Below are 25,630 nucleotides of genomic sequence, written 5' to 3' on the forward strand. Positions count from 1 at the left end.
CAAGGCTGTGTTTATTTTTTGCAAATCTGTTTGAGATTTAGACATTAAACAAGCAAAGCAAAAAACACATACATTGGTCATGACAGGAGTTGGCGTGTACAGAGTTATAAGGCAGTTCGTTATATAAAATATGTCAGAGAATTTAAGGCATCACAGCGGCCACAAAGAGCTGTCACCATGTGCAGCAGGACAGCGTGGAGCTAAAACATGCTTCTCAGAGATAAATGATATTTTCACTGGTGCAGATTCCTATTCATTAACAGAAGATAATGTGTTAAGTAGGCTGTGGGTCTGAGGCTGTGGAGGCGTCTGCCAGCCATTTGGACCAGACCTTGTCATATTTTTGCAGGCAACCCCTATTAACATAGCAGTCTTTGTAAAGAGGCAGGCTGTCGTTGACCAATTTTTTCCACAGGGATAGAGGAGGAGTTGGCTTACGCCAGCTGAGGGCTATGGCTTTGCGGGCGTAGAAGAGAAGTAGCCCAACCAGGGTGCACCGCGCCACAGTGGGAATTGCATGTTCTATCAGGCCCAGTATGCAAATTTCTATAGAGGGTTGGAGCGATATGGAGGTGACCTGTGTTATGACCCTTAATATCTCCCTCCAATAGTCGACAGTGGCTGGGCAGGTCCAAAAAAAATGAGGGAAGTCCCCTGGTATTGCCCCACAACGCCAACACCCTGGGGGTGGAGCCGGGGTTCATTTTGTGCAATCTGTATGGGGTAAAATATGCTTGGTGGACCATCTTGAACTGTATTAGCCGATCTCTCAGGGAGACCAGGGATCTAAAAGGGAAGTCCCACATGTCATCCCAATCAACAAAAGTGGGAATGTCGCGCACCCATTTCTCTTGAGTAAGGAGGGAGGCCATTATGAAAAATGAAAGTAAAGTTTCGAGGTGGGCTTATTTTCACATCTGGACTTGAGGTCCTCTAGTGTGGATTGGACAACTTGGGGGGGAACTGGCAACTGAAGGCATGGGAGAGTTGTAGATATCTTAAAAAAAAAAAAAAAAAAAAAAAAAGCTCTTCGGGATGTTGAAATCAGAAATCAACTTGGGCAGTGGAGCCAGAGATTGGACGGAAATTACTTGGTCCACTGTTTTAATGTTGAACTTAGTCCAAGCATGGGGTTCAAATAGTTTGTTAAACTGCTCCAGGGTGGGGTTCAACCACAAGGGGGCAGCTGGAGAAAGTGCAATGTTAGGGTATTTTTCAATTTTAAGTCCTGCCCCCCATGCACGTAGCGTGGTGTGCATGGAGGGGGTCAGCGGGTATGGGGCTTTTGGGCCACGATAAAGTAAAAATGTTAGCGTTTCCAGCGACTTCACCACCGCCGCCTCAACCAAGGTGGCAGGGTTTGTCCTATCAGGAGTGAGCCACCAAGCCGCAGTAACCAGCTGGGTGGCTAGAAAATATTTGTACAGGTCAGGGCACGCCAGTACTCCCTGGGAGGACGGACGCGTAAGTGTTGACCATCCATACCTGGGGGAGATTGTGGAGATTGGCGAAGTAGGTAGATAAATCTGGGTAGGATTTTCATTTTTATCAGGTGTATCAGACCTAGCAATGATGGGGGTAGTGACTCCCACGCCTTCGGTCTCAGCCGTGTCTCCTGAACCACTGGGGATAGATTCAGGGGTAAGAAGGCCGAAGCCTGCCTCGAGACCACCACCCCAAGGTACCTGAAGCTCTCCACCCACTGTAGGGGTATATGGTCCCCTGTTCGAAAAATCTTTGCTTGTTGTGGTAAAGATTCAGTCTGGTAAGTTCTGTGAGGTGGAGGTGTAATTCTCGTTTCGCCGCATTAAGGGCTTCAAAGCCAGTCGGTGGGGTCAGCTGTGTAGGCCTCAGTCTGGGTATCTACCTTTCTCTGTAACTCAGTTGTGGTGGCGGCTTGTTCTCTACGGATCCCAGCTATGGAGGAGATATAATGACCTCTACTGAAGGCCTTGAATGCGTCCCAAGTAACCTCTGGGGAGGAGGGCCCTGCATTAAGTTGCCAGTATTCGGTAAGGTGGGGCGGGACAGTGTTGGTCAAATCGGTGTGGGAGAGCCAGTGGGTTCCCAGGCGCCAAGGGGCTGAGGTTCGGGAAGTGGGGGAACGGACGTTAAGGAGGAGGGGGTAGTGGTCCGATAGCCTGCTGGGTAAGTATGTGGCGTCTAGCAAATCTGATAGCATGGCTGGATTGGCAAAAGCTAAGTCGATGCGTGAGGATGTTTTATAGGTGGCGGAAAAGCAGGAGTAGGCCCTAGTCGAGGGGTGTTTACACCTCCAGACCTCCGTCACTCCCATGGCTTGCGCCCAATTGGATAGGTCTGAGGAGCATTATTTGGGGGGACCGGTCTAAGTCCGGGGCTAGAATGGCGTTAAAATCACCCATAAGTAGCAGCCTAGCGGGGCAGTATGGGGTAACCTTTTCCACGATAGTGTATAAGGTGGATGTTGAGAAGGGAGGAGGCAAGTATACATTTACCACAATATATCTCGTACCCCAAACTGTGAAAACTACTATCGCGTATTTGCCTTGAGGGTCGGTGTGAATCTGCTCCACTGCACATGGAAAGGATTTGCTGATCAGCACAGAGACCCCCCGGCGTAGATAGAATAGGAGGCATGAAAGGCTCTCTGGATCCACGGCTTCTTTAGTGCCAATAGTTTTCTGCCCATGAGGTGCGTCTCCTGAAGCAGTATCATATGGGGGGGGGGGGTGCAATTTTTAAGATATTTAAATAGTACTGCTCTTTTAAATTTAGAATTGAGCCCCCGGACATTCCAGGATAAAATATTAAACGAGGACAAGTCACATGTGGCCATCAGATGGTTCCATTATGACGTCAAGGAGACGCACATGAGTGTTAATATCGTGTAACAAGAGCCGCCTAGACCCAGAGAGCCCATTGTAGGAAGAGTCGTGACCAAACATTAACCATACAAACAAAAGTACCCTTGGTGACCGCAAGGGGTCAACCCTGTCCATATCTGGTGGCATCCCTGGAAACTGAGGAGCGATCAGATCGGGCCTATACCCAAAAAGTAACAATTTAACCCCTTAAACTGTGCACGGCAACAGTTCAATGCCGTGCGTAAGAACGTGTGGAAATCCTCCAGGGGGTGGGGCAATCCGCTGCAGGTTAGCAACAACACTCCGTGCTAACCCGAGAACCACGAGATCTTACAAACAAGACAAAAAATAAAAACTGAAAGCAAAAACCCCCCAAAAAAGGGGAGAAATATAGCTTCCATGGTGTATTCCAGCCGGGATGGAGAGATATATCCCAGGCACATCTTCAATCGTCACAGAGACAAGCCAGAAGGGGGGTGGGGGGGAGCAACAACTTATTGTAGAGTTCTGTGTGGATAGCTCGCTTAACGTAGGATTTTGCAGACATGTAAGGATGATGGACCGATACTTGGGCCTGAAATAACATAAGTTTCTGTTCATTTTCATTGCCTTCCCCCAGTGAGCCCCAGCTGTCCCCTAGGCATCCGCCCCGGCCGGCATGTCAAAAAATTTGACAGTACCCTCATGCTGGACTCGCAGGCGACTAGGATAGTGCATTCCATATTTAATGTTGTGGTCTCGTAGTCTGCGCCGAACATCAGTGAAGGTCTGCCGTTTTTCTCTGTAGTTCTGGGGAGAAATCGGGGAACATCGTGATATGTGTATTACCATATTGCAGATTCGGGTGCTTCCTGGCCTCAGCGAGTATATGATCTCGGTAGTTGAGGAAACTTACCAGGAAGGCATGTGGGGGTGCACCCGAGATAGGTCGACCCATCGGAACACCCGATGAGCGCGTTCTGCCACATATGTAGGGGGGACATCAGTCAGTCCCAGTAAATCTTTGAAGAAGGCTTCTGCAAAGTCTGCCAGGCGGTCTCCCTCCGATCCCTCAGGAAGGCCCAGTACCTGAAAATTGTTACGTCGCATTCGGTTTTCGGCATCATCTGACTTCGCCCTAAAGCTTTAATTGTATTTTGCATGTCAGTGAGCTGGTCGGCATGTTGTCCCGTTCGATCCTCCACCTCCGAGATCCGGTGTTCAGATTCTGAGAGGCGCCCCCGTATTTTATCCAGATCATTACAGATGAGGTTGCACTCCTCTGCCAGGTGATCGATCCGTACCAATAGAGATGTCCTGCTATTTTCGACCTGTGGGAGGCTAGGGTGAGGAGGATGTGGGGGTGTCAGCTGGGGAACCGTCTTCCATGTCAACCAACAAGGCCTGCAGTTTCTGGAGTAAGGCGGAGTCCCCGCGGGTGGGTGGGGCTGCAGCCTGTGCCCTGGGATGTTGCTTAGTTTTTGGTTGTTTCTTTGAAGGCATCAGATGGCTCCCTGACCGGCAGAAGATCTCTGTAGCCGGGGTAAAGCAAGAGAGACGGGGACTGCGGAGACAGGGGGGCCAGCAGTTGGTGTTATTGCGTAGCAATATGGCTGCTATGTGCAATGCTGGTGGTGTGGGCAGTTTTCTGGTGACAAAAATAGGCGTTTTTTTAAAAGTTTGTAAGTGTAATTTTGGCTTTTTTTTAAATAAATTTAGCAGTATTATATATCCTTTTCTCTTCATTGCCTCACGTCTAATATCAGTATCCGATCACCGGCCAAGTTGGGATGGTGATAATACCTGACGTATTTAAAAATGGTGGAAGAAAGGTGATATTTTCACCACCATGAAGAATATACCCAGCAGTCCTAGTCATTGAAGGGAGGCAATTATTTCAATCTTAACATCAGGCGCTTTTAAAAATTATTGCTGGTGAGTGGGGACCCAGGAGGGGAACACGGAGTGTCAAAGATGTACACCAGCTGTATAAGTTGTAAAAGTTAAACACACCATTATGAAAATATGAATGGACTTCATATGATTGCACTAAAATTGCACTGAGCACTGTATATTAATACTCTATTATGTTGGTTTTTTTTTTTTTTTTTTTTTGTAGGCACTTTATATTTGATTACTGCAGTGATGATTTGCTTCCACAGTGGTCCCGCAGGTTTGGAATATGTATATGCTGCCAAAGCTGGACCAATGTAACTATGCAATAAAAAACAGAAACTTAGTTCAGCGGTAATATTTGTGAACATGTCCAATTTTAACTGGCCTCTCCTTGTGTTAAGGTTTATTTTTGCCAGTGAATTTCTGGCATTTTTTTAATTTATTTTTTTAATTTGTTTTCTAACGTTAGTTATTGTACCCTGTGTGTAGTAATGCAGGTCTATGCTACCTGCTTGACTCAAATTTCGCTATGGAAAACTTGGTGATACTAAAGACTCCCCCCACCCCCCCCTTTTTTTTTAACGTAATAAACCTGTTATACTTACCTGTTCTGTGCGCTGGTTTTGCACAGAGCAGCCCCGATCATCTTCTTTGGGCCCCTGTTTGGCTCTCCTTGCCGGCCCCTCCTGTTGAGTGCCTCCACAGCAAGCATCTTGCTATGGGGGCAACCTGAGCTGAGCCGGAGCTCCCTGTGTCCATTCAGGCAGGGAGACGCTGCCCGGCCCCACCCACCACCCCTTTCTCTCCACTGGCTCACAGACTGATAGCAGTGGGAGCCAAAGGCGCATAAGGAGGGAGTGTCCCTGACAGCCAAGTCTCTCGTGCATAGTCTCTGCATCTAGATGGGCCTCAGGTAAGTATTAGGGAGTTTGAGGGGGTTGCTGCATCCAGGAGGCTTTCTATTTTGATGCATGGAATGAATTAAGATAAAAGTTCTTCGGTCTTTACAACCACTTTAAAGCAGAACTAAAGTCACTATACTTTTCTCCACTTCAAAGATCTGAAGGCTATGAGGGGGTTCCTTGACGTAGCTGGCATCTTCTACCAGGCTCTTTCGTTGTGCTGGTCTTCAGTCATCTTGACTGGTGTGAGATGACTTAAAGGGGTTGGTTATTTAAAATAAGTCATACAAACAAACATGCTATTATACCCCGCTTTTTTTTTTGGAAATATATGCAGTGGTTTACGGCACAGGGCTCTGAAGGAAAGGCCTGGGTGGCCGTTTTCTTCAGAGCGCATGCGTTGGTGATGTCATTGGCTGCATGTATAGTAAATATCTCCTAAACCGTGCAAGTTTAGGAGATATTTACACTACCCATAGGCAAGCCTTACTAAAGCAAAATATAATAATAATCTCGCTACCAAAGATAAAAAAAAAAAATTTAGCAGCCAGCATCCAAAACGTAACAATTGTAAAAAATATACTAAACAAAAAAATGCAGCGCTAAAAAGGAAAACGCCCAGTGTAGTGAAGTGTTATTACCACATAGTAAATGGCATGAAAAAAAACATGCCAAACAAGTGTGAGCAATAAAAATGAACAAATGTGAAAAAATATATGTATATCATATATACCGTGACAGAAAATTTTGCAAACAATAAATATAAATAAAAAGTTGGATGTAATGAAAAAATTGCCTGAAGTCAAACCCAAGCAACAACTATAACAATAGTCTTTAAGGTCCTAGATAGTCTATGAAAAGTGACCAAGGCTCATCACAATGACACACATCCGGTGCCCAAAATATCTGGACCATAAGAAAAACACCAGCTCGATGCCACTGCGATTTTCTTCGTATAAGCACGACAACACACTGAATGTAAGCAGAGGAGATAATGCGTACGCTTACCAGAAGGTGTGGACCCACACACCTAGGTGGTGAGTCATTCAGACATCGAATTGCAATGGCCAGCAATCTTCCAATCAGATGGATGATGTAAACCTCAGCTGTGCTCAGACGTCATCAGATCTCGAGATACCCAATCCAGGATGTTTTTCGGATCCGAGGAAGTGGAAAAAATATTCACACCCCAATGGGTGCATGAAAAAATGTAGACCAAATAAAAAGATAAAAGGAGAAAAAAACAAAGAGCCTCCTCATAGAGCAGGTTACTCCGATATAAAAATATTTATTTAAAAAATCAGAATACTTGCCAGTACACACTATCATTGAAGCAGGGTACAAAAGCACAAAATATCAATAAAAAAGCGTGGAAGATCTCGCGACATGTTTCGCAATAAACTTGCTTCAACTGGGGCATTACTATAGGCTTGCCTATAGGTAAAAGTCATAGATGGGTGTTTACTTCCACTTTTAATATTGTGCACACCCTTGAAATCGCTAAAAACTGTGAAGCCTAAAATTGGCCTTGGGCAGTGCTTAAGTCTTTACAGATTTCCAGTTTAGAGTCAACCATGAATTATGACCCTAAAATGATTGCTTTTACAGGTGCGTTTGGCCATATCTCACAAGCAGTGGCGCAGTCTGTTTTACACACTCACCCTATGCTGAAAGTCTTGCCAATATTAAAGAGCATATTTACAGTAGCAGCTATGAGCTTTCTTTAACCCCATGTATATTGCACAGTTTATAAACTTGTATTGGTAGGTAGACAGTTCAAATGGTTTTATAATCACAGCTTACTTTTCATGTTATATCAGCATTGTTACAGCAATACAATGGTAAATAGACAAAAAGTTCAGCGCTGGGCAATAAACTAATAATGCAAGTGATTATGAATAAAAACCGTGATTATACAAAGGAGTATTCTAAATAAGTGATCAAAAAAAAAAATCATAATAGTCCATATGTGTTTAATATGATCAATCCATGAGCAACAAACACGTGTCTCAAACGCAAAAACATTTAGTGGGTGAAATAATCCAACAAAGAAGTGTTCACAAACAAAATCCAAATGTTTCCACCACTAGTGCAGCCCGTCACCGAGGAATAAGCAATGCAGGCTTACCAAAAAGCCAGCGACCAGCCTTGTTCAGGGGGGTCACATAAGACTTAGTAGAACAGCAGGTTTGCTGTTGAAGTACCACCGACTGTCCTTACTGGTAACCGGCAAACGTCTGTGGAAAGCGGTTTCAAAGGCACTTCTGTCAGACTATCACTGTGCGTCAGTGGATGTTTCCTTTCACCGGTGGGATATGGTCATCCAATGGATTTCTGCAAACAGTTGAGGAGGAAAAAAGACTCCAATAGTGCACAGATACCTTTTGACTAATTTATTCAAAAAAGGTACCAACATGTTCACAATAAAACGTTCCTTGCAAGGATAAAAAGGCTCTGCTAATCTCCAAAAAGATTCTCGCACTGCTTGTATGTGCAACATGCCTACGGTCGTTTCGTCACCTTTCTACGACTTTTTGGATCCTCAACATCGGGGAGAATTTGATTTAAATCATTATTTAAAAAAAAAGATTTAAATCAACTCTATTTAAATCCATAATTTTTAAAGAGCAACTAATTTCTGTTCTACAGCAGCTCCTCCTCGGACCTGCTGTTGACTCATTGACAGTCCCATTCACTTTAATGGGACAGCTGATGATGCTGCAGTGACACAACAAGGTGAGGGTCGTGGCGGCAGAAAATGAGTGGATGCCCACTAACGCGTTGCCGTGATAGATCTGAAATGACAGGTGCTCTTTAAATGTAGGCCTTATTCTTGCTGGTAGTTAGAATCTTTAACATTTGCAAACAAAATGAAGGTTTCCTGTTTAGAATAATAAGCTGTCACGTAAAATGGCAATATCAAAACTGACAGTTGGTAGTGTACATAAATTTGCAAAACAGTAGGATAAAGGAATATTCCTGAACCTGTTTTATCTCATGGTTACTGTGAAATTGTGTGAATGCATCAATGCAGTGCATGTTATCTCAGCTTGCAAAATTTGGATTCATTGAATGAGTTTACCAAAAATGTAAATATTGCAGAATATACAGACTCATGCTACATAACTAAATGTCATGCTGAATAAACTAAATTATGAATGTATCCTAAATATAAAGCTCTCTTTAGAAAGATTTCTACTCTAAAAACATGTTAAAATAAATTTTGATAAAAAACAAAAAAAAATTTTAAATCCTTAAATTCTGTTTAAAAAAAAGAGAGAATTTTTTTCCACCCTGCCCAGCATGCTTTGCAGTGTCCCCTGTAATATTTTACTTTGACTTCACATCCCATTGTCCTTCTTGTCTGCAGCGATTCCTGCAACTGTACCTCCTGAAACTTCCTCTTCAGCACCTCTAAAATTCAGAAAGCAGTTTCTGTAGATTTTGTGACATTTGGCCCTTAAAGAGGAACTGCACCTTTTTATCAAAAAAAATAAATAAAATTAAAAGCCAACAGCTACAAATATTGCAGCTGCTGACTTTTAATAAATTGACACTTACCTGTCCCAGGGTCCAGCGATGTCGGCGGCCCCCGCCGCCATCCTCTGTCAGGGAATTGGGAAGTGAAGCATTGCGGCTTCACTGCTCGGTTCCCTCCTGCGCATGCGCGAGTCATGCTGCGCGTCTCTACTGGTCCCCGCTGTGTCCTGGGGACTGTGTGTTTCCCACAACGGGGGCGGGGCGATGCCATCTGCGGCGATCTTGTCCCGGAAGTGGGTGCAGATACCTGGATTATCCAGATATCTGCACCCCCTCCCCCCTGAAAGGGGCCGATTGTGGCACCGGAGGGGGGAGGGATCAGATGAGCGGGACTTAAACTTCAGGGTGGAGGTCCGCTTTTAAGGCTTAAATAACTGAATTTCAGGAAGTACATATGTGGGGATCTTCACAAAGTAAGTTTACAAACCTGCTATGTCTCTGTCTTAAGAGTGAGATGGAAATAGATGAAATGTAATATGCATGTCTGCATTTAATCGCAAATTACTGCAGAACAGCGCAATGCTGTGTTTCAGTGTGAATAGGATACACCAAAAACAGTTATTTTCTGTGTTTCCTAGTGATAAATGGAGTTTTACAGTGCCAAAAAATGCTGGTCACCACACTACAGTAGTGACAGTAGTGCGAATTGGCCCTCAAGCTTACTAGTTTTAAAATACGGGGCACAGTGGAAGATATGAAAAAAAATAAACATACATTAACAAATGGTAGTAAGACTGGCTGTTAAGCAGCCTCTCTGTGCCGGCACAAACCCATTTTGCACGTATTCTGCTTCATGCAGGCTGTGCACATTTTCAGCCATTTTTAATCCTTACCCAAGCATAAAAACCTATCAAACTGGTAGCGACAACTTGGCACACTGAGTTTTAGGCTCTGTTCACATCTCCGCGTTACGAATTGTGGGTTGTATTGCCACGATTCTGCCCACTATTCACAATAGTGGCATTTGCGTAAATCCCCTGCATTCCCAGTTCATTTTATGAACGCGATAACGCCTGAACTGAATCATGGGATGTCCGTCGCCCAAAAGAAATGGTTGCTTCTTTTGGGCGACAGGTTTCCCACGATTACATTTGCGTGTTTTTACCGTGATTGTCACCCCCATATGCAGGGATTTGAACAGAGCATCAATGGTTTAATGTTCAGAAGTCTATAACTCAAACAGCGCTCAATGGAACCAGATAAAAAAATAAATGAATGTATCAAAAATCCATTTAATATGAAGTAATGCACAAAAAAAAAGTAAAATCTAGTATAAGAGCAATCGACAGTCAGATGCGGATCAAAAAGCTCATCACTGGAATACAGCAAAAATGTAATAGCAGTACCGCCTTAAAAGATGAAAGCAGGGGGTTAATCTGTATCAATAACCTTCGCTCATCTCAATCCAGAACACGGGGCTTGATGGTGCAATATACAAGGAGCGGTGAAGGCATGAGGGGGCGCTGGAGCAGCCACTAGTCTAATGTTCAGAAGTCACTTTAGATGGTAGGCTACCTAGATTCATTTGGTAGTTTTACGCTGAGAAGCTTAAAGGCACAAGACTTTTTTTTTTTTTTTTTTTTCCTTAATGCATACAATGTGCAGCAGCCCTCGGCCCCCTAAATACTTACCAGAGCCCCATCTCGATCCAGCAATGTGTGAGTGTGCCTCGGCCGCCCGGACTCTTTTATGATTGGCTGAGACGGCAGCGGCGCCATTGGCTTTGCTGCTTTCAATCAAAGCTAGTTAGCCAGTATGGAGAGAGAGGGGGCGTGGCTGAACCATAGCTTCGTGTCTGAATGGACACAGGGAGCTGCAGGTTGGCTCAGGTGCCCCATAGTAAGCTTCTTGCTGTGAAGGCACTCGACGGGGTAGGGGGCAAGAGCGCTGGTGAGGGACCCGAGAAGAGGAGGATCAGGGCTGCTCTGTAAAACCAACAGCACAGAGCAGGTAAGTATAACATGTTTTCTTATTTTTTAAAGAAAGAGTCTTTAGTATCACTTTAAAATGGGATGAAGTTGTCTGAACATTGCTGTGTGACTGGCAGAGCCAAAGAGTCTGGAAATGACTTTCAAGATTGTGTTTTTTTTTTTTTCTTTGCATTTTACAAGTGTAATCTAATATCGCTTGTTTAACAGTATGCAGATTGAATGTGTAATACAGACTGTTTCTACCTACAAGTAGCTTTAAATGTACTGCCTAACTCCCCTTCAACATTAAACTTGTCATTCATTTTTTTTGCCTTTCATGCAGTGGGCGACTGTCACATTTCATCTTCCTCATCATGTGTTAAAGTCTGTGACTGGTGCCATTGTGAATGAGCTGAAGAAAATAAATCAAAACGTTGCTGCACTGCCTGTAGCCTCTTCTATAATGGACAGACTGTCTTATCTGCTACCTAGTGCCAGGCCAGAGCTTGGTGTTGGGCCTGGTCGGTCTGTAGATCGGTATGTATTTATTAAATTTTTTTTGTTTTCTAGAAAATAATTTTTCTAATGCATCCACTGTTGTAACATATTTTTAAAAACTGATTGTATTTGTGTAATGAAGAGAAAGATATTGGGACATTATTTGAGTCCATGACCATCCGGTACACAGATTGTATTTGTGATTTTATGTTGATACAAAGCAGTACACACATGATGATGGACCAACCGATCATAACTGGTTGAATAAGACTGGCTTAACCACTTCAGCCCCGGAAGAATCGGCCTCTTAATGACCAGAGCACTTTTTAAAAATTACACTGAGCACAATTTATTTTTTTCCCTCTTCCTTTATATATATATATATATATATATATATATATATATATATATATATATATATATATATATATATATATATATATATATATATATATATATATATATATATAATTAATATTGTGTGTGTATATATAAAAAATAAAATAAAATTTGTGTGATATAGATGGAAAAAGACAGAAAATTTTGAAAAAAAAAAATATGTTCTACTATCTTAGAAAAAAAATTCAATAAACTCAATTTTAGTCATACATTTAGGCCAAAATGTATTCAGCCACATGTCTTTGTTAAAAGTCAATAAGCGTATATTTATTGGTTTGCACAAATGTTATAGCGTCTACAAACTAGGGTACATTTTGTGGAATTTATGCAGCTTTTGGTTTGACTGCCTCATTTCATTTCTTGATGTGCTAAAATGGCAAAACAGTACAACCCCCCCCCCCCCCCCCCTCATATGACCCCATTTTGGAAAGTAGACACCCCAAGAAATTGCTGAGAGGCACGTTGAGTATTTTGCGGATCTTGCTTTGTCACAAAGTTAAGTACATTTTCCTTGTTTTCGGTCTTCATTTTCCAAAACAAATGAGAGCTGCAAAATACTCACCATGCCTCTTAGCAAATACCTTGGGGTGTCTATTTTCCAAAATGGGATAATTTGGGGGGGGGGGGGGGTGGTTTGTGCTATTTTGACATTTCAGGGCCTCTGTAACTGTGATAACTAGTGAGTAAAATCACCATTTTACGCCCTTAGCCTGAAGACTGTGATTGATTGGTTTTTGGGGTCCTGTATAGGGCTAGACTCTCAGTCTCACATGTGGTATGAGATAGGCAGTACTATACTCAGAAGCAGCAGAATGTATTTTGGGGTGTAAGTCTACAAATCACCATGCCATGTTTGAACAATATTTCATTTAGTGACAACTTTATGTGTTAAAAAAATAAAATGTAATTTTATCGAAATGTGTAGTAAAAATATAAAATATTCAATGGACTCGACATGCCTATCAGCAAAAAGCTTGAAGTGTCTACTTAACAAAAAGGGGTCATTTGGGGAGGTTTAGGTCCTGGCTTGTTATGCACAACATTAGCATATGTCACACATCACCCACTCTTCTAACCACTTGAAGACCAATCCCTTTCTGACACTTTTTTTTGTTTACATGAAAAAATATTTTTTTTGCTAGAAAATTACTTTGACCACCCGAACATTTTATATATATATATATATATATATATATATATATATATATATATATATATATATATATATATATATATAAAAAAAAAATTTTTTCTTTAAAGCAAAGGCCCTACAGATTAAAATGGTGGGAGTTGAAATTTTAATGCACTAAAACGCACTATATTGCCCAAATGTTTGATGAAAAAAAGAGCGGGAGCAGAGATCAGTGACACTGTCACTAGGCAGAACGGGGAGATGCTCGTTTACATTCGTATCTTCCCATTCTTCCTCCCTGTGAGATGATCGCAGGTATCCCCACGGCAATCGAGTCCGCGGGACACGGCCGCTGGCACGGGAGCAAATTTAAAGTAACATACCTGTACGCCCATTTGCCTGTCCGTGCCATTCTGCCGAATTACTTCGGCGTGCGCCGCTTGGGAACCGGTTAAGGTTATATTCGTGGACACAGAAGGGTTTCTCCACAGCACTAGTCACCTTTGGAATTAGGAAGGGTAAGGAGCCACGCCGTAGGCAAGGGCCCTCCTTTTCCGCTCAGAAGTGGATTTTTCGTTGGCCGGTTGGCAGATGTGGTTTCCCAGTCCGACAAAGTGCCCGCTGAAGGACAAAAACGTCCCTGATTTTCGCAAGCAAATCTGTTGCCGCTTGAAGGTTCACCCCCGCCTGACCCTTGGGTGGAGGGTCACCTTTGGGAGTTTACAGGTCGGTGGATCTCCCTACTTTACGACCAGTGGGTCTGCAAACTGGTTTCATCATAATACAAGATAGTCTTTCTTTACGCCATACAGATTTTTTTTCCCTCCAACCTTCATCTTCTTCCATCGGGAAGCAGTGTTAGGGGCAGTACAGGACCTGCTACTGTGCGGGGTGATAGTACCTGTGCTGACGCCGGAAAGGTTTCAAGGATCTCAAGGGCCTCAACAGATTTCTGAAAGTACAAAGGTTCAGGGTGGAATCAGTTTGCTCCGTGGTCACTGCACTCCATCAGGGGGCTTTTATGGCATCCTTGGACATCAAGGATGCATACTTGCATGTCCCCATATGCGTCAGGCATCAGACGTTTCTGTGGTTTGCGGACGGGGAGGAGCGCTACCAATTTGTAGCTGTCCTTTTTGGCCTAGCGTCGGCACCAAGGTGCTAGCCCCAATTCTGGCATTGCTAAGGCAACAAGGGATCGCAATCGTGGGTTATTTGGATGACCACCTTCTGAGAGCAGCTTCTGCCTCAGACTTGAGGGAGGATGTGGCGATCACCATGCAGACGCTTCAGGAGTTTGGTTGGGTGTTGAACCTCCAGAAGTTGGTGTTGGTGCCGACTGAACGCCTGGAGTACCTGGGCTTGATTCTAGACTCCTCAGAGGTGAGTCTTTCTCCCTTTAGACAAGCTGCAGACTCTTAGAGCTGCGGTGAAGTTATTGGCGTCTCGCAGGTGGTTCTGGGTCTCATGGTAGCCACTTTGGAGGCGGTACCATATACTCAATTACGCAATCGAGTCTTGCAGTAAGAGATCCTGTCCAAATGGGAAAAATCTCAGTTATCCCTGGATTGTCCAATTCGGGTGAGCCAGCTAGTCAGGGATTCAGTGCTCTGCTGGCTGAGGCCTCCTCCGGCCTGTCAGTCCGGGAAGTCATCCCTTCCTCTTCATTGGATGGGATCACAACAGACGCCAGCTTAACCTGTTGGGGCTTAGTTTGGGGGTGTGCAGTTAGTCCAGGGCCACTGGATGAAAGAAGAATCCCACCTGCCAATCAATGTACTGGAACTTCGGGCGATCAGGCAGTGACTCTCCATATGGTCACAGAGGCTGTAGGGGCGTCCGGTCAGGATCCAGTCGGACAACGCCACGGTGGTGGTGTATGCAAACCATCAAGGAGGAACAAGGAGCTCTGCTGCAGCACTAGAGGTCGCTCACATCCTGTGGTGGGCAGAGCGGTGTGTGCCGGCCATATACATTCAGAGAGTAGAAAATTGGCAGGCGGACTACTTAAGTCGTCAGATGCTGGACCAAGGGGAATGGTCGCTGCATCCGGATGTATTTTGGCTCCTTTTGCCGAAGGTGGGGGACACCAGATGGGGATCTCTTGGCTTCTTGACTCAATGGGAAGGTACAGATGTTTGTGGCCAGGTCAAAAGATCCCTGTGTGAACACGGCAGACGTGTTGGTGGCTCCATGGGGCATTATTGGCTGATTTATGCTTTCCCTCCACTCAAACTTCTACCATGTCTGCTTTGCAGAGTGGAGGCCAAGGGGATTCAGGTGATTTCTGATTGCCCCAGATTGGCCTCAGCGTCCGTGGTACGCTGACATAGTATGAATGGTGGAGGATGTTCCTTGGCGGCTGCCGATGCGAGAGGACCTTCTGTCGCAAGGTCCAATACTGCTTTACCATCACTGGTTTTAACGGCATGGCTGTTGAAAGCCAAGTGTTAAGGGACCTAAGTCTGGATTCGGTAATCTCCACTATGCTGAGGGCACGGAAGATTTATCCTCAAACATGGAAGGCCTACTTCTCCATGTATGAGGATATGGGGTGGCGTCCACATACATATTCAGTTTCCAGGATCCTCCTGTTTTTTTGCAGCGAGGAGTGGATCAGAAACTTTCATTAAGGGGCAGGTATCGGCTTTGGCTTTCTTTTCCGGCGACCTTTGGCGACTCATTCATTGGTGAGTACATTTGTGCACAGCGTTTGAAATATGGCCCCTCTGGTTCGACCACCGCTGCCTCCGTGGGATTTGAATGTGGTTCTCTCTGTGCTTCAGAAACTACTGTTTGAAAACATTAGGGAGATCCCCTTATTGACACTCTCTCAGAAAGTAGTCTTTCTAGTGGCTATTACATCTGCCAGGAGTGTTTATGAGTTGGCGGCCTTGTCGTGCAAGTCTCCCTACTTGGTCCTCCACAAGGATAAGGCGGTGCTGCGCCCGCAGCCTTCATTTCTTCCAAAGGTTGTTTCGGCCTTTCATCTAAATGAAGGACATTGTGCTTCCATCCTTATGTCTTCTGCTGTCACATCCCAAAGAGGTTGCTTTGCATTCTTTGGACGTGGTCCGGGCTCTGCGGGTTTATATGTCTGCTACGGCTCCTTTTTTCGGCAGTCGGACTCGCTATTTGTATCGGTGGCTGATCTGAAAAAGGGTTCGGCGGTCTCAGCCACCATTTTCTCGGTGGATCAGACAGATCGTGGTTGAGTCTTATGCCTTAAGGGGGCGGGTGCCTTTCTTTCCTGTCGTGGCGCATTCGACCGGGCCAATTGGTGCCTCCTGGGCTTTCCGATATCAAGTGTTCCTTGATACTTTCACAATATTTTACAAGGTTGATGTGAGCGCATCTTCGGATGCTTGCTTCGGCCGCAAGGTTTTGCAGGTGGCTGTTTAAGGTTACAACTCCTCCGATGAGGAGCTCTGGTTGATATGGGTGGAGTTATTTTCTTGCTGTTCCCACCCCTCATTTTTTTACACTGCTTAGGGACATCCCTAAGGTCAAGATTGAAGATGCTGTGTCCGTCAGTAATGAAAGAGAAAATAGGATTTTTGTGCTTACCGTAAAATACTTTTCTCTGACGTTCATTGACGGACACAGCACCCACCCCTCCTATTTGTACTGCTTTTTGACGAACTGAGCTGCTGGAGGCAGAGTGAGGAGTTCTAGCCAGTAGGACCGCATTTTTGCCGTAGTGTTTTTCAGCGTGCTTTAGCTGTAGCGTTCAATTTTGCAAAAACAAAACAAAAAAAACTTTACTCCCATAAAGCTTATGGCTCAAATGCTGATTAATGCAGATTATCTATCTGTATTTTTCAGCTTTTTTTGTGTTTTTATAAGCTTTTATCTGAGTAGAGAAACGGCTCACAACTCACTATTTTTTTTTTTTTGCCCCACCCTTCCCTCCAGCCAGAAGATAAACCTGCCAAAAAACGCAGATAACAGCTTATGTATGCATGGACACATAGGATAACAGGCTGGGAAGTTTATTGGTTGCATAAAAAAAGTCTGAAGCTAAAAACAGCATCTGTAAAAACGCCCAGTGTGCATGAGGCCTTATAGGCAGAGCAAACGATTTTGTTTTCCTTTTGGAATAAAGGTTTTGCATGGGGAAAAAAAATAAGCAGATAATTTTAACCAGTTCAGTGCCAGACACTTTCACCCCCTTCTGCCCCAGGTCAGTTTTCAACTTTTAGCACTGTCACACTTTGACAAGTGTACAGTCGTGCAACACTTTACCCAAATGAAATAACATTTTTAGCATTCTTTTCACCCAATTAGGGCTTTCTTTTGGTATTCATCCACTTCAGCCCTGAGAGGATTTAACCCCCCACTGCGTCGCTTTAACTGACAATTGTACAGTCGCTGTACCCAAACAAAATTGACGTACTCTTTGAGGGAAGGTAAAAGTTTAATTTTGTTGGTATTTGATCAGCTCTGGTTTTTATTTTTTGGACTATAAATGTAATATCCCATTTTTAAATTTGTTTTTAATGCAAATTTTTTCCTCAGTTTAGGCTTATATGTATTCATATTTTTGGTAAAAATCGCAATAAGCGTATATTGGTTTGCGCAAAAGTTGTACTGTCTACAAAATAGGGAATAGATTTATGACTTTTTTTTTTTTTTTTTTTTTTTTTAAACTAGTAATGGTGGTCATCGGCTATTTTTATCAGGACTTCGGTTTTGCGGCAGACAGATTGGACCTGAGACGATTATACAGCGTTCAGTGCTATAAAAATGCATTGATTACTTTATAAATGTCACTGGCAGGGAAGGGGTTAATACTAAGGGGTGATCAAGGGGTTAACTGTTCCCACATGTGTGTTCTTACTGTGGGGGGATGGGACTGACTAGGAGAGACATCAATGTTCATACTTAGTATGAACACATGATCTGTCTCCTCTCCCCTGAGGAAAACGTGATCTCTGTGTTTACACACAGTTCCCAGTTCTCGCTCTGCAATGAGCGATTGCGGTTACCCGGAGGTCATCATGCTAGCCATAGGTGTTCCTCCGGCAGCGCACACTCCTCCTAGTGGTCAGAAGGCGAACCAACGTGAAACAACGCAGTTTCGCCCACCCCTGCCATTCTGCCGTAGGCAAAATCTGTGGAGGGGGAGTAATTTCTCCCCCTGAGTGCAGTCACAATAAGAGCACAATAAACCATGTATGCTGTGTTCACCCTTCAAGAGGAAATAGAGCAGCGGGGCATCTCTTCCTTCACCAGCACAAAGCACTTTCACCTGTTCTAAAAAACTTTTTGGGACTATGAACTGTATCATTTTGTTTCTTACATTAATATTGAAGCAGGATTATTCACGTTGGAGATATATAATTTTTGCACATGTTTGTGGATATTTTTTTTATGAATTTTGTGCAGTTTTATATTTTTGTTTTTTTTCTGCATTTTCTCCCTGCTTTTCTATATATATTGTAATATTGGGGGTTGTACAAGTCAAGTGTAGCACCCACTAGCGAGACCAATCCACACCAGAAACTCAATTTCAGGGCTTTTTGACCCACTTTTATTAAAAAAAGAAAATGTCCATCAATAATTCCCACGCAGGGGTTTCAATTTCACAGCAGTAGTAAACGAAAAAATACCAAGCCACCTGGCTCTATGGTCAGCAGTACTGCCATTTAGGCTTTACCCTTCAGCCCTCTTGGCCATATGACAGAGATCACGTACAAGGACTGTACCTCTTTTAATCTTCCTTGCTGCTCAGGCCACAGCTTTGGGCCCTCTGACTACACCATGCAGACATGCATGCTTCTCCCTTGCTTGCCTGGACTCCTCGGGAGGGTGGAGCCCAGAATCATGGTCAGGTGTCTAGAAATAGTCCAACACACACCTGACCAATCAGTGGGCTGGTGAATACCAAAATCTGGACCCAGGACTAGGGATTTCATCCCACCCGGATCACTATGAAATCCCCGGGCTCCAGATCCCAAAATGGATTTCAGTAAATGAGGAAACTGAAAAGTCAGTTTCCTCCTAACGTTGCAAGCTCCCTGGTTGAAAATGCTGGGTCCATACACTACCACTAATATATTGTATGTGTGTATAGATATATCTATATATATATCTATATATATCTATATATATCTATATATATATATATATATATATATATATATATATATATATATATATATATATATATATATATATATATATATATATATATATATATATATATCTGAAACAACTAATCGATTACTATTTTCATAATCGATTAATCGGCCAGTAACATAATGGGTTTAAAATAACTAAGATGAGCCCTTTATAGTACGAAAAGAGCAAATAATCGCTACTGTAAATATTACTTTCACTGTTCTACAGTAAAAAAAGAACCCCTTACAGTAGTGATTATCTGCTTTTTCTACTATAAAGGGCTAATTTTAGTTTATTTTTATTTTTTTAACCCCATTATGTTATTTAAACATGTTTGATCTGGTTCACATCCATGTGTTTATTGGTGCTTTTTGCAGAAATGCACTACAGTTCATTTACATGATTTCCTATGGGACACGTTCACATCTGAAAGGGTCAGGGACTTTTAACGCAAAATGGTGCTTTATTGGTTCAATGTACTTCAATGGAGAAGCTGCAGAAAAGCATGTAATGCGTTTGTGCAGCAATTTGTGTTTTTTAATATGCCCAAAAAAAAGCAAAAATGCAAATTGCAGTAAAATCACGTGCACAAAAAATGAAAACTACAGCAAAAGGCACTGCAGAAACAGATCAAAAGCAAACTGCATAGGTGTGTACCGGGCCTTATGCTGGTCAGACGGATCAATTTTCAGATGAGAATATTCAGACAAAAAAATCTTTGTACATTCGCTGAATGAGAGAATTTTGTTTGAAATTTTCACTTGTTTTTAAAATGAATGCAATATCTGAACGAAAACCACATACACTGTCTGAAAAGTCCTTTGACTAAGAAGTTTTCTATTATTTCTAAATTTTTTCCGGCACCGTGATTGAAAATGAACGTCAATTTGACCCACTTTTTTTTTTTTTTAAAGGTTATTAACCGATTAATCGGCCAACTAATCGATTATGAAAATAATCGTTAGTTGCAGCCCTATATATATATATATATATATATATATATATATATATATATATATATATATATATATATATATATATATATATATATATATATATATATATATATATATATATATATATGCTTTAACATATGAATTTCATAAGATACATTTATTGTATTAGGCACATTACTATATCACTAATTATTCAAGATATCTAAACGGCGCCACACCCACTTTCATTTTCTCTCAAGTTCTGCACACAACTGTTGTAAATGGTTGCAAAAGCTGTTTACAAGCTACCCTTAAATTGTGCCTGCCTCTTTTGGGCTTTAGGATGTTTTAGTGCATTAAATATGAGACTCTAATGTTTTTAAACCTTTTTTTTTTTATATATCTTGTAGTTTTTAGACTTCCACATGAACCGAGCAAGCACATTTACTGTGATAGGATAGATTCAAGATGTTAATTTACTGGGCACTATAGATCTTTTTTTCCCTTTGGCTTAATCTTTTGTTTTTGCAAACTGTATGCTCATAAGCACTTTTTCTTTTTGTAATTTATTCTGTTAGGTCCTTGATGTACAGTGAAGCAAACAGGCGAGAGACCTTCACATCATGGCCTCATGTTGGTTACAGGTGGGCTCAGCCAGATCCTATGGCTCAAGCAGGTTTTTATCATCAGGTAAGAGAGTTAAACAGTTTACACTATAAACCTCAAACTGCATGGACTTATTGGCTCTCATGCGTGAAGTTTACAGTACGACCCGTGGTGTTGCACAACCCTAATTCGACAGTAGGGCTACTACAGCGATATGCTCCTCATAACCTCTCAACACAAAGCATCATTTAAGTTATGATCTTGCAGAACCTTGACCATTATAATTGAAGCAGTGCTCCGTTTCGCTAAAGTGGTGTAGATGGTAGATTTAATTGTGTAGATTAATTTGCTTAGCTTTTGAAGGATAATAGATGGGTACGCTATCTGAAATTGTTTTGAGATTTTATTGAGATTTTATTTAGAGGGGTGTAAAAGCCATGAGAATAAACCATGCAATATGGCTTGAAAATAGAGTTGACTATTCCAGTAGTCTATCCATGCTTGGTTGTGGGGGGGGGGGGGGGGGGGGACTTGAGTGATTTACAAGTATGAGTAGATATTTTAAATACAGTATGTAACAGATGCCTATCACTATTGAACTGCAAGGACAAAGAATATATAATAGAGTTGTGTAGGAGAAAAGGGGGAGCGAGATTATAGGGGTGGGTAATTGAGGAAGGAAGCAGGGATTGATCAGCGGTTGTTGTGGGTCAGCCAGAGGCATGCATCCTGTCTGGTAATGGGTGGTAATCGGTCAAAGCGCAATAGGGGCGGGAGATCCATAGGATATGTGCCCTTTTAAATTTAGGGCTTTCGATTTAAATTGGTCACATAATTCACATGGCTCTGAACTTTTCTCCCTTATTTGTTTTGAGCAAACATTTGCTCCATCAGCATAATGTCATTTAGCACTTCAAACCCTTCCCCCAAGGTAGTGATCATTTCTGATTTCTGTTGCTTGGGAATCATTTGTGTCTCGCCTAATCAGGAAGAGTCTAAAAATTGATTTTCTTCCCGGATCTTGTGTTTTATTGATGGATATCTCTAGGTTGTTGCACTATGTTGTGACGTGACAATCATGATGGCAAAGGTTGTATTTTTCATTATGCTTTTATTGGAGTCAACCCCATCAAATATGAAAGTTGGCTAACTTGGTCTTGATGGCAGCGCCAACATATCCGAGGCAGATGGGAAATTCCTAGCAAGCTTTGTGGGACAGTAGTAACATTTTGTTAAAATTTTAGTCTTGGAAAGGGAGTGACTATAAACTCTTCGTGCCAATCTTCATCTAAAACATATATTTGACAAATTTTTTTTCCCTCTGCAATTTAGTTAATCTGAGACAATTGGGTTATCCTGTTGCCTACTGCAGCTGTGTGTTCCTTCTCCCAGCAGACTTCAGTTTTTCCTAGTGTTTTAAGCTCACCACACAGGTTACAATTTGATCATATAATCTACTAAAGATTATGTAGTGCAAGGGCCCGCCTGATTGGATCCAAACTGATGGGTTATATCAGGTAGGTGCTCTTATTAGAAAAGTTTGGTAAAACTAAAGTTGATTGTACAATCTCCCCCACTGTGTTGTCTTCTGATGAGGGACCTGTCAACGAACACATTGGTTGCAGCCATTGGCTGCAAGTGCTGATCGGATCCCGATCAGCTGCTGATTTTCCAGCATGCTTGTTCGACAGAAGCCGATCGGGAGCTGTACACACGGGCCAAAAGTCACCCAGTAGCTGCCGTACCGACAGTTTTTCGACCCATGTGTAACTAATAAAGTATCAAAAGTATTTTTATACTTTAACTGCAGCTCAATTTTAAATCATGTAGTCTATGTAATAAGCCGATTGTTCCTTTTCATTCTAATTTTAAGAATTTTTATTCATATTTTGACAGCCAGCATCCTCAGGAGATGATCGTGCAATGTGTTTTACTTGTAGCGTATGTTTAGTCTGTTGGGAACCTACTGATGAACCTTGGTAAGTTAAATCTTGGTCGTAAGTTTTATTTTGTTTACTGTTAAAATTTGAATTGTGTATTATTTTGAGCATTTTGCCAGTTTTACTTGTTAAATTTGGTATTGGTGTAAAATTAAATTTTTTTTACTTTTCCTTTATATTCCTAATATTCCTTTTCCTCTGGGTTCTGATGTCAAATTTGGGGTTTGGCTTTCATTTTCTTGTCCCATTAGAAGTGAGGGTGAGTATCCTCTGCATTTTATAGAGGTTGTAAACTCCCGAAGAAGAAACGGGGAAAAAAAAAACGGCAAGACAAAAACATAATGAGCTAGTATGCATCACATTCTAGCACTTTATGAAATACTTACCTTAGAACAATGCCCTCCAATGCTGTCTGCATTCCACTCCCATGGCCGACATCTTGTACCGGAGTTTCTTCCTCCGGCCTCCGGCGCTGTGACTGGCCGGGGCCACAATGACGTCACTCCCGCACGGGCACTTTGTGCGCAGGTGCCGCCAGTCATGGCACGGGTACCGAAGAAACAACACAAGGGTCCCGTTTCTTTATTGCGCGTATGCCAATGTCAGCAGCGCATTAAAACTGTGCAGAATTTAGGAGATATTTACAGTACCCACCGGTAAGCCTTATTTTATAGGCTTACCTGTAGGTACAAATGGTGTAACAGATTTTACAACCAATTTTTAAGATTTTATTGCTCTGTTGAACAGGTTCTAGTCTTCCTATTTATTACTTGACATACCTAAAAAGTAATTTGGCTGGAATTTCACTGAAAATGATGTTTGTGGTATTTCTTCCAAAGGAAACATCGACACTTGGGCCATGCTTTAAAGCCACATTAATCCCAAAAGCAAATATTCTATTGCAGCTTACCAATTCTTAAATGTGATGGCTGCATTAGTTTTCTTTCTTTCTTAGGCTTTCTTCCTTCTATTTTCATCGGATGATCTGGCCAGTAAGTCTGTTTTTCAAAAGAACAGGCTCTCATGCAGATACAGGGATGATGTAAAACATTTAATCCAGCAGGGGTGCTTACAATGATCTGAAAGGAAAGGGTTAATACGACGCTAATTCCTGAATGTGTTAAAGCTGCCAGCACAGCAAGAGGCAAATTTTATATTCGGTGGAAAAAGTTATGTGCAGCGCTAATAAATTAACAAACCTGTATGGATACGGTGCAATCTGAATAGTGAACCAAACACTAAGAAGTGCCTATTGTGTGTATCATAATCCCTGTTGAACATATGGCACATGATATCAAACAGAATACATATATGCCTTGAACGACTTATGTGTTTAACAACCACTCGTACTTATGATCAGTTCTCCCCTCCCTAATGACCCACTATACATCATTGTATTCTACAGTACAGAATTTTTGTTTTTGCGCTGTACTTATGCAAATTAAAACAAAGCTATTGAGCTTGTTTGTGTTTTTAGACCTTTTTTGTACAGTAGTTAAGAATACTTTAAAATATTGATTACTTGTGGCTCCTTGTTTAACGACCAGTTCGTTGGAATGGAGGAGAGCCTGAATATAGAAAAAATATACAAGTCAAGAAAAAATGCAGTGCATCCGTATGTGAAAAACAAATGTTCTTTGAGGTTTTCAAGGAAGTAAGGGAGATTGAATCCCAATGCCAACAGCAGAGATCATATGAGTGAAGGAATCCACCACCAAGTCCGAAAAGAAGTGGATTTAGGTTTATACCCCATGAGTCAACCAAGCAGAAGGTGTAATCACACCAATGGAGGAGCTTCCACACTGCTAGTGCCGGCCACAATGGGAGATAATCCCTGGGTCCTTGATTTAATTTGGTCCAGTGATGGTTAGATGGACTAGCAGACCAAAGGCATACACCAGCCCTCAAAAAATCGGCTTGCATTTTGCGAGTGGATTTCAAGGGCAGGCAGAGCTATAATGGGGCAAAAAAGTATTTAGTCAGCCACCAATTGTGCATGTTCTCCCACTTAAAAAGATGAGTGGCCTGTAATTGTCATCATAGGTTTACCTCAACTCTAAGACAAAATGTGGAAACAAATCCAGACAATCGCATTGTCTGATTTTTGAAAGAATTTATTTGGAAATTATGGTGGAAAATATTTGGTCACATACAAACAAGCAAGATTTCTGTCTCTCAAGGACCTTTATCTTCTATAAGAGGCTCCTCTGTCCTCCACTCATTACCTGTATTAATGGCACCTGTTTGAACTTGTTATCAGTATAAAAGACACCTGTCCACAACTTCAAACAGTCACACTCCAAACTCCACTATGGCGACGACCAAAGAGCTGTCGAAGTACACCAGAAACAAAATTGTAGACCTGCACCAGGCTGGGAAGACTGAATCTGCAATAGGCAAGCAGCTTGGTGTGATGAAATCAACTGTGGGAGCAATAATTAGAAAATGGAAGACATACAAGACCACTGATAATCTCCCTCGATCTGGGGCTCTCCACGCAAGATCTCACCCTGTGGGGTCAAAATGATCGCAAGAACGGTGAGCAAAAATCCCAGAACCACCAGGGGGGGGGCCTAGTGGATGACCTGCAGAGAGCTGGGACCAATGTAACAAAGGCTACCATCAATAACACTACACCGCCAGGGGGTCAGATCCTGTAGTGCCAGGCGTGTCCCCCGGCTTAAGCCAGTACATGTTTGGGCCTGTCTGAGGTTTGCTAGAGAGCATATGGATGAGAATTCAGATGAAACCAAAGTAGAACTGTTTGGTAGAAACACAACTCGTTGTGTATGGAGGATCGAGAATGCTTGCAACCAAAGAACACCATACCTACTGTGCAGCATGGGGGTGGCAGCATCATGCTTTGGGGCCGTTTCTCTGCAAAGGGAACAGGGCGACTGATCCTTGTATATGAAAGGATGAAT

At 42.4% G+C, this 25,630-nt stretch overlaps 1 protein-coding gene across 7 annotated transcripts in view; it reads left to right on the forward strand.

The window, feature by feature from the left end:
* The window catches only part of BIRC6 (baculoviral IAP repeat containing 6), a 597,017-nt gene that overhangs the window by 77,808 nt on the left and 493,579 nt on the right, over positions 1-25,630 (forward strand). For all 7 annotated transcript variants that reach the window (XM_077486418.1, XM_077486420.1, XM_077486423.1 and 4 more), the window contains exons 4-6: positions 11,417-11,610; positions 20,739-20,850; positions 22,663-22,745. In XM_077486418.1, the coding sequence (XP_077342544.1) occupies positions 11,417-11,610; positions 20,739-20,850; positions 22,663-22,745 (389 nt within the window). The remainder of the gene's footprint in view (positions 1-11,416; positions 11,611-20,738; positions 20,851-22,662; positions 22,746-25,630) is intronic.

This window comes from Lithobates pipiens, unplaced genomic scaffold (genome assembly GCF_037356315.1).
Source record: "Lithobates pipiens isolate NorthernLeopardFrog02 unplaced genomic scaffold, aLitPip1_a1.2 Scaffold_18, whole genome shotgun sequence".
In the NCBI taxonomy this organism is placed as follows: domain Eukaryota; kingdom Metazoa; phylum Chordata; class Amphibia; order Anura; family Ranidae; genus Lithobates; species Lithobates pipiens.